General features: G+C 41.3%; 1 protein-coding gene across 1 annotated transcript in view; it reads left to right on the top strand.

Annotated features, from left to right (window-relative positions):
- The window catches only part of LOC106566530 (E3 ubiquitin-protein ligase TRIM39-like), a 33,745-nt gene extending 30,178 nt beyond the window's left edge, over positions 1 to 3,567 (top strand). The window contains exons 6-8 of the mRNA XM_045692724.1: positions 2,428 to 2,612; positions 2,749 to 2,771; positions 3,561 to 3,567. Coding sequence (XP_045548680.1) covers positions 2,428 to 2,612; positions 2,749 to 2,771; positions 3,561 to 3,567 — 215 coding nt within the window. The remainder of the gene's footprint in view (positions 1 to 2,427; positions 2,613 to 2,748; positions 2,772 to 3,560) is intronic.
- Positions 3,568 to 10,250: the final 6,683 nt, after the last annotated feature.

Consider the following 10,250-nt stretch of genomic DNA (forward strand, 5'->3'; position numbering starts at 1 on the left):
TGACGTTGCTCTTATATCTAATAGTTCCTCCCAACTGTATGTAATAAAACCTAAGATTTTCTGGTGTAGCATTGTAAGAAATAACACATAAAAAAACGAAATACTGCATAGTTTCACATCTAGTGAAGTTTCCTGCACAGACTCAAACTGATATTAATGACAACTCAGCAGAGAGGGCTCCACCCTACTCCTGTTAAACAAGATGGAGCAAAGCTCCACAATGTAAATTCAGCATTCAGCTCAATTGATAACTGTCTTATAGAAAGACCAATAATCTTTGTAAACAATCAAGAATCAAAACAACAACTGAAGACTAAGGAACACCGGCAGGAAAACACAGATTTCTAAGTTTAGAAGAGTTTTCAAAAGTAAACCTTCATCAAAAGAGTTGTCAAAAGTGAAAGTAAACCTTCTGTTCAAAAAAGCCAGAACAGAGAGATAAGCAGTGAGACAAGGCCTCTAAAGCTTCTCTCTCCGAGGTTGATTTCTCCTGTCATGTGTGCTGTGACATCTTCAAGGATCCTGTAGTCCTGTTGTGTAGCCACATCTTCTGTAATGCCTGTCTGGAGAAATACTGTAAAGAGAAGGTATCTCGGAAATGTCCAATCTACAGAAAGAAATCAATGGAATTCCCTGTAACCTGGTTTTAAAGAACCTGTGTGAGTCCTACTTACAGTATAGAAGCCAGAGAGCTTAAGCAGGGGCTGAGGTGCTCTGCAGTCTGCACTGTGAGAAATTCAAGCTCTTCTGTCTGGAGGATAAACAGCCCATCTGTTTTGTGTGTCAAACTTCAAAAAAGCATAAAAGCCATGACTGCTGCCCAATAGATGAAGCTGTACTGGATCATAAGGTAGGAGATGTATTTAACACTACTTGACTTACAGCATGTACATATAACCCTGTGGAATTATGGATATTGATGATATCTTTGACATTCCTCTCTACTGTGTCCAGAGTCAGGCCCAGCACACAGAGAGGCTGATTAAGATGGGGTTTAACTTCTTGGTGACAGGGGGCAGTATTCAGAAATTCAGATGAATACGTGCCCAAATTTAACTGCCTGCTTCTCGGGCCCAGAAGGTAGGATATGCACATTAGTAGATTTGGATAGAAAACACTCTGAAGTATCTAAAACTGTTTGAATGATGTCTGTGAGTATAACAGAACTCATATGGCAGGCAAAAACCTGAGAAAAAAATCCAACCAGGAAGTGACTTGTAGTTTTTCTATCTAATCCCTATTCAAACTACAGTGTCTGTGGGGTCGTTTTGCACTTCCTAAGGCTTCCATTGGCTGTCAACAGTCTTTAGAAACTTGTTTCATGCTTCTACTGTTACTGGGCAGAGAATATGAGCTCAGTCAATCAGTGGACTGCCTGGGACCAGTGAGTTGTTTACTGCGCGAATACACTGGCGCACCGCTCCTTCTTTTTCCTCTGTAATGAATACGCTATTGTCCGGTTGGAATATTATCAAAGTTTTATGTTAAAAAGACCCTAAGGATTGATTGTAAACATCGTTTGACATGTTTCTAACAACGGTAATGGAACTATTTGACTTTTCGTCTCTGGTTTTGCGCTCTCGCGTTATGCCTTTGTATTAGTGATCTGAATGCTCGAACAAAACGGAGGTATTTGGACATAAATATGGAGTTTTTCGAACAAAAATAACATTTATTGTGGAAGTGGGAGTCCTGGGAGTGCATTCCGACGAAGATCAGCAAAGGTAAGGGAAGATTTATAGTACTAATTCTGAGTTTAGTTGACTCCAGAACTTGGCGGGTAACTGTATAGCTTGCTTTGATGGCTGAGCTCTGTACTCAGAATATTTAAAAATATGCTTTCGCCGTAAAGCTATTTTAAAATCTGACACAGAGGTTGCATTAAGGAGAAGTGTATCTATAATTCTTTCAATAACTGTTGTAAATTTTATCAACGTTTATGATGAGTATTTTTGTAAATTGATGTGCTCATTCACCAGGAGTTTTGGTGGGAATACATTTGCTGAACATCACGCGCCAATGTAAAATGGGGTTTATGGACATAAATATGAACTTTATCGAACAAAACATACATGTATTTTGTAACATTGAGTCCTGGGAGTGTCATCTGATGAAGATCATCAAAGGTTAGTGATTCATTTTAGCTGTATTTCTGGATTTTGTGACGCCTCTCCTTGCTTGGAAAATGGCTGTGTGGTTTTTCTTGTTTAGGCGCTGTCCTAACATAATCTAATATTATGCTTTCGCCGTAAAGCCTTTTTGAAATCAGACACTGTGGTTGGATTAAGGGGCATCATATTTTTAAAATGGTGTATAATACTTGTGTGTTTGAGAAATTTGAATTATGAGATTTTTGTTGTTTTGAATTTGCCGCCCTGCTATTTCACTGGCTGTTGATAGTGTGTACCGCGGGTGGGACGCTCCCAGAGAGGAAGTTTCATCAGTTTCTACATGAGGAAGAGAGAGCCAGGATAGCTGCACTGAAGGAGGAAGAGGAGCAGAAGAGTCAGATGATGAAGAAGAAGATTGAGGAGATGAGCAGAGAGTTATCATCACTTTCTGACACAACCATAGAGGAAGAGCTGGGAGCTGAGGACATCTCATTCCTGCAGGTAAGGACTAATCTACCTCTGATAAATCAACTGCCCTGTCAATTATGAATTAACATTTTAGTAATCAATTGATATGTTTTACATTGATTTGCTATGATCAATACGTCTATTAATGCGTTATGTTGTTTCCCTACAGAACTACAAGGATACAGTGAAAAGGTAAGGGGACTTTATTATGTCTCTCTCTTCTCTTTGGTTCTGTACATAACAACTTGAGAACACCTTGTCAACCTGACAGAAAAAAACAGTAGAAGGGCTGAGCCTAATCATTCTAAGTAACAAAGTCCTTTAACTTGCAAGGCTTTTGACTGTACAGCTGGTGGGCGGTAAGACATAGTCCTGGACAATGAGGTGGGAGTGAGTCTATGTCTCACTGGCCTGAGGTGACACTGGGGGATTGTCAGGGAAGTCAGACAAATCACCGTTGCATGGCTTAAACCTCTTTGGGCTAGGGGGCAGTATTTTGAAGTCCGGATGAAAAGTGTGCCCAAAGTAAACTGCCTGTTACTCAGGCCCAGAAGCTAGGATATGCACAGAATTGGTAGATTTGGACAGAAAACACTCTATGGCAGGCGAAACCCCGAGGACAAACCATTTAAAAAAATTACAATTCAGCCTACCACTGTTTCCAATGGCTGTCATGTTAATTATGAGGCGAAGTCCTCCCAGATTGCAGTTCCTAGGGCTTCCACTAGATGTCAGTCTTTAGAAAGCGTTCAAGGCTTGTTTTTGGAAAAATGAGCTAGAATTTGTAGTTTGTCTAAGTGGCTCCCATTTCGGCTGTAGTGTTTTCATGTGTCGCCCATCTTCCCCATTATCCCATGTGTATTTATAACTGTGTATAAATACACATCGCCCATCAACCTGTGTATGTCTGTGCCAGTTCGTCTTGTTTGCCAAGTCTCCTAGCTCCTGTTTTTCCCAGTCTCTGTTTTTCTCGTCCTCCAGGTTCTGACCCTTGCCTGTCCTGACTCTGAGCCCGCCTGCCTGACCACTCTGCCTGCTCCTGACCTCGAGCCTGCCTGCCGCCCTGTACCGTTTTGGACTCTGACCTGGTTATGAACTCTTGCCTGTCCCCGACCTGCCTTTTGCCTACCCCTTGGACTATAATAAATATCAGCGCTCAAACCATCTGCCTCCCATGTCTGCATCTGGGTCTCGCCTTGTGCTGTTATAGTACGAACTGGCCATGACTGACCTAGCAGACTTGGACCAGCTCCGTCACGCTGTCTCCCTGCAGGGAGCTACCATTAAGAAACAGGAGGAGCTACTTCAGAACCTGATGGAGGGTTTCTGATCTCTAGTGGAACACCACGACCAGGGGTTCAAGGTGACAGCGGAGCAATTCCATGAATTAGCTAAGGCAGTTATTTATCTTAGAAGAAAAAGAAACGCACACCTATTAAAGCGAGGTGCTGGCTAGCGGAGTAGAAAACTTGAAAATAAGGGAGAGCCGCACACCCTAGGAGCTCAGATGCAAAAATGTAATGTCCAACGTTTCGACAGCCAAGCTGTCTTCATCAGGGTATGATCACAAACACTGTGAGATGACTCATTTATATAGTGTCAAAAGACACACAGGTGTCTGTAATCATGGCCAAGTGTGGCCTAATATCATTGGTTAACTCTGAAATATGAAAATGGCATACAAAGAACATACAAAAAAAACAAATGGATAGCATACGATCATAGATTCATTTTAGACTACACAAGCTTACAAACAATTACAATGGCAAAGTCACAATAATCACAAGAATGGCTTCAGATCAAAGTCTACGTTGAGACCGAAGGGAGAAAGGGTCTTTAAGTTAAAGATCCAGGCAGCCTCTCGTTTTAACAATAAATTGTCAAGGTCTTCTCCTCTCCTAGGGAGGGTGACATGTTCGATGCCAATATAACGCAGAGACGAAATTGAGTGGTTTGCTTCCAAAAAGTGGGCCGCAACTGGGTAAGTCAAGTTTTTGCACCTAATGGTGCTACGATGCTCTGAGATACGTACTTTTAATTCACGCTTTGTTTTACCCACATAATTTTTACCACAAGGACAAGTTATAAGATAAATAACTGCCTTAGTGGAGCACGTAATAATACCTTTGATTGGGATCGATTTCCCTGTTTGAGGATGTTTGAAGGATCTACATTTATAAGTGCCATTGCATTGAGCACTGCCATTACACTTGTAATTTCCATCCAGTAGTGGTGCAAATAGACATTGTTCAGGAATATCTTGGGGTGGTAAATCAGAGTGTATCAATTGGTCTCTGAGATTTCTGCCCCGCGAGAATACGACCAAGGGAAGGTATGAAAACACATTACTGATACTGTCATCAGATCTTAGAATGTGCCAATGTTTGTGAACGATTCCCTTAGTTTGTTCAGAGCACTTTGAATAGCGGGTAGTTAGAATGCAAGAATGCGTCTTTTTGCGAGACTGACCTTGAAAAAGGTCATGTCTCGTTTTATTTTGAATTTTCTCAATGGCAATATTAATCTGATCATTTTTGTACCCCCTCTCCTTGAACTTTCTGTGCGTCTCAGCCATATTTCTGTCGAAATCAGATTGTTTTTTTGCAAATTATTATGATTCGACAGAATTGGCTGTAGGGCAAACTATTTTTCAAGGGAAGTGGGTGACAACTGTCAGCCCTCAACAAACTGTTACGATCAGTAGGTTTCCTGTAAAGATCAGTGTATAGAACATTATTTTCACACAAGATCAGAAGATCAAGAAAACTGATTTGACGTGTATCAGATTGCATAGTAAATCTCAGATGTCACAGAACAGGAGTTAAGAAAAGCATGGAATGCCTGGAGCTGTTCTGCATCACCCCTCCATAGAACAAAAATATCATCAATATACCGTTTCCAAATAATGATGTTAGGCAAGAAAAGATTTTTGAGAGGATTGAAAATAGACTGTTTCTCCATGTAACCCACATACAAATTAGCATAGTTAGGAGCCATGGGGGATCCCATAGCAGTACACTTCGTCTGAATAAAGAAATCATTTACAAACATGAAATAGTTATGTGTGAGTACTATTTCAGACAATGTTATAATGCAGACAATGTAAGGTAGTTCATTAGGGTCACGTTGCAGGAGAAAATGTTCCATAGCTTCAATACCGCCCTCCTGTGGAATATTTGTGTATAACGACTCAACATCAGAAGTAACTAACAAGGTATTCTCAGGAAGAGGATTAAGAGATTCAATGATAGAGATCATACTGCTGGTGTCCTTTACAAAGGAGGGGAGCTGTTCTGCGAGTGGTCTAATAAAAAAGTCAACAAAAGTAGATAGAGGGGCCGTTACTGCATCAATGCCCGCTACAATAGGGTGCCCTGGAGGTTTTGTAACATTCTTATGTAATTTCGGCAAAGTATAGAAAGTGGCAATTTTAGGGTGTTGAATAGCCAGAAAGTCATGTTATTTTTTGGTTATCTGACCAGAACTTAAATACCCATCTAGGACAGTAAAGATAGTATTCTGAAATAGGGAAGTAGGGTCACTTCTGAGTTTCTTGTAAAAGGTGTTGTCGAGCAGCTGTCTATGACACTCATTTACATAAGCTGTCCTATCCATGAGTACAACCGACCCACCCTTATCAGCAGGACGAATAAGGACTGACGTATCAGATTGTAAATCAAGCAAAGCTTGTTTTTCATCCCTAGGTAAATTATGGAAAGATTTGGACTCCTGTTTGTTCTTAAGGAGATGAACAACATCTTTTTCAACAAGTCTGCAATATGTCTCAATAGAGTGATTGCGATTGGCTGGAGGCATAAAATAACTCTTGCTTCTAAAAGGACTCGGAGTATGTTATTTATCTTAGAACTTGTCCTTGTGGTAAAACAATTATGTGGGTAAAACAATGCGCAAATTAAAAGTACGAATCTCGGAGCATCGTAGCACCATTAGGTGCAAAAACTGGACTTACCCAGTTGCGGCCCACTTCTTGGAAGCAAACCATTCAATTTCTTCCTTACGTTTTATTGGCATCGAACATGTCACCCTCCCTAGGAGAGGAGAAGACCTCGACAATTTATTGTTAAAACGAGAGGCTGCCTGGATCTTTAATTTAAAGACCCTTTCTCCCTTCGGTCTCAACGTAGACTTTGATCTGAAGCCATTCTTGTGATTATTGTGACTTTGCCATTGTAATGTTTGTAAATTTATAAGGAATAAAAAACAGAAATACCTTATTTACATATGTTTTCAGACCCTTTGCTATGAGACTCAAAATTGAGCTCAGGTGCATCCTGTTTCCATTGATCATCCTTGAGATGTTTCTACAACTTGATTGGAGTCAACCTGTAGTAAATATAATTGATTGGACATGATTTGGAAAGGTACCCACCTGTTTATATAAGGTCCAAACACTGACAGTGCATGTCAGAGCAAAAACCAAGCCATGAAGTCGAAGCAATTGTCTGTAGAGCTCCGAGACAGGATAGTGTCGAGGCACAGATCTTGGGGAAGGGTACCAAAAAATGTCTGCAGTTTTAAAGGTCCTCAACAACACTCTGGCCTCCATCATGAAAGAATTTTGAAACCACCAAGACTCTTCCTAGAGCTGGCCGCCCCACCAAACTGAGAAATTGGGGAGAAGGGCCTTGGTCAGGGAGTTGACCAAGAACCCGATGGTCAATCTGACAGAGCTCTAGAGTTCCTCTGTGGAGATGGGAGAACCTTCCCGAATGACAACCATTTCTGCAGCACTCCACCAATCAGGCCTTTATCATAGAGTGGCCAGATGTAAGCCACTCCTCAGTAAAAGGCACATGACAGCCCATTTGGAGTTTGCCAAAAGGCACCTAAAGACTCTCAGACATAGAGAAACAGGATTCTGCAGTCTGATGAAACCAAGATTGAACCAAGCGTCACGTCTGGAGGAAACCTGGCACCATCCCTACAGAAAAGCATGCTGGTGGCAGCATCATGCTGTGGGGATGTTTTTCAGCAGCATGGCCTGGGAGACTAGTCAGGATCGAGGCAAAGAAGAGCAGAGCAAAGTACAGAGAGATCTTGATGAAAACCTGCTCCAGAGCACTCAGGACCTGAATGTCCTTGAGTGGCCAGCCAGAGCCCGTACTTATTGAACATCTCTGGAGAGACCTGAAAATAGCTGTGCAGCAACGATCCTATCCAACCTGACAGAGCTTGAGAGGATCCGCGGAGAAGAATGGGAGAAACTCCCCAAATACTGCAATGCTAAGCTTTTAGCTTCATACAGAAAAAGAAGGCTCAAGGTTGTATCGCTTCCAAAGGTTCTTCAACAAAGTACTGAGTAAAGGGTTTGAATACTTATGTAAATTATATATTTCTTTTTTTATACAAAAATGTCTGATTTGTGATTATGTGGTATTGTGTGTAGATTGATGAGGGAATTTGATCAATTTTAAGAGGCTGTAACATAACAAAATGTTGAAAAAGTAAAGGGGTCTGAATAGTGAAGAAGGGCCAGTATTCCTGTGGAATGCTTTCGAGACCTTGTAGAGTATATATATATTGGACCACTACTATAACTCTCCAATACTACAAAAATAAACAGTGATATTTAGAATTACTTACATACTGTACACTAGCTTTGTAAGTTTTCAGATCTTCCAATAAGTAATGTGCACATATAGAACACATATCATACAGTACATAGCATCATATATCATAATGTATTCCCCCTTCATTTGAATTCATCTAGTGTGTTTGTGTTCTCTCTGTCCAGCTCCAGTGACTCTGGACCCCAACACTGCCCACCCAGAACTCATCCTATCTGATGATCTGACCAGTGTTAGATACAGTGATGAGAAACAGCAGCTTCCAGACAACCAGAGAGGTTTGATGAGGATGAAACGGTCCTATCAATACCTACAAATACTTTCTGTAAAACTCTCACCTGCCAGATAATGATACTCATTGTATTACAGTAAATGAGATATAGGTAAATGAAGCTGTAGTGTAGTGTTAGGAAGCAAGCCTGATGAACCAAACCACTAATCTTTCTGATGATAGCAACAGACTTCACCACTTTGATGCAGACAAAGTGAATATGATCTTTCCAGGGCAACTTTTCATCAACTACAACACCTAGGGATGTAGTGGAATGACAAAGATGGTGATGACGGAGAATGGTGACATTTTACAAGTTCCAACCCAACTTTGCTATTTAGTGACTTTTATCATGTTAACCTTTACTTTTTGTATTTCAGAAAGTTCATACTTTATCACATTTGACCGCCATGCACTTCTGGACATCAGATCGATAGTCACAAACCTCCATTGAATTGAAGAGAAAAGCGAACGGTGCTCCCCTCTGTTCTATTCGGAAATGTCCAGTCACTCGAGAGAGAGAGAGTCTCTTATCAGAGAGACTTGAAAAGCTGCAATATTATGTCTTACTGAAACGTTGTTATGGGTGTAAGATGGCACGATGATGCCATCTGTTGGTAAATGTTAATTAATACAACACCATTGTTTTTAGCGGTGTGCTTGATATACTTTGATGTATTGCAACTGAACAAGACTGGTAACTCGCATCAATGACTGTCTCGTCATTTAACATCCAAACATGGTGTCAATATCGGGATAACTATCCATGATTTCTGCAAATTAGAGCGAACAGTTCTCATTTTCAAAAAAAATGCTTCCATGAGTACAATTTTGCCAGAATTCACCTTAGCTACAGTGAGTTTACTAGTTAGCAGTTAGATTCAGTGTTGTTAGCATCGGATAGACATGGCAGCGAACATTCCCCCTCCCGCCCTTATGAAGCTCAGCGGAGATTGGAGCACGAACTGGGATACGTTTAGTGGTGAATGGGAGGACTATGCACCACTAGCCACGGGACTTCTGGAAAAGGATGATGGTGTTGTGGCTGCCACGTTGAGGACTATAATGGGAGCTGAATGCCGACATGTATACAAACACAACCTGAACCTAACAGCAGCTCAGCAAGGTAACGCAACAGCTATTCTTGATGCTCTTGAACATTACTTTAGGCAAGCAAAGAATGTTATCCACAAGCGTTATGTTTTCAGCTGTTGCAAACAGGAGGATGGGGAGTCCATTGACAGCTTTGTCACTAGGCTAAGGGAAAAGGCAGCTACATGTGAATACGGTGCTTTAAGAGATGAACTGATCAGAGATAAGATAGTGCTTGGCATAACTGATGAGGGCACCTGCAGACGTTTGCCGAGAGAACGTGACCTGACGCTGGTCTTGGCAGTGGAGACATGCCGTGCAGCAGAGCTTACTGATATACGGATAAGGTCCATAGAGATAGAAAAGCAACATATGGACAATGTCAATGCTACATTTAGGCAGCCAGTAAAGAAATTCCCCTTTCCCACAGCTAATGCTACAGCCAACTCTGCAATAGACAGCCCCAATATGTGCAGATATTGTGGCCTATCTCATGGACGTGGAAAAGAGCACTGCCAAGCATATTGGAAAATGTGCAAATTCTGTGGTACAGCTATTCACTTCGCAAGGGTCTGCATGAAAAGCAAGAGAAACGAGGGTAAAATGCACCATGATGCCACGCTGCTGGCCCTGATGGACAGATGCAGACAGGTCAAGCTAATGCTAAAAAAAAGCTTCAGTTCAAAGTGCCTCTTTCCACATTCATGGGCACATCTTGTC

The sequence above is a fragment of the Salmo salar genome, chromosome ssa13, assembly GCF_905237065.1.
Source record: "Salmo salar chromosome ssa13, Ssal_v3.1, whole genome shotgun sequence".
In the NCBI taxonomy this organism is placed as follows: domain Eukaryota; kingdom Metazoa; phylum Chordata; class Actinopteri; order Salmoniformes; family Salmonidae; genus Salmo; species Salmo salar.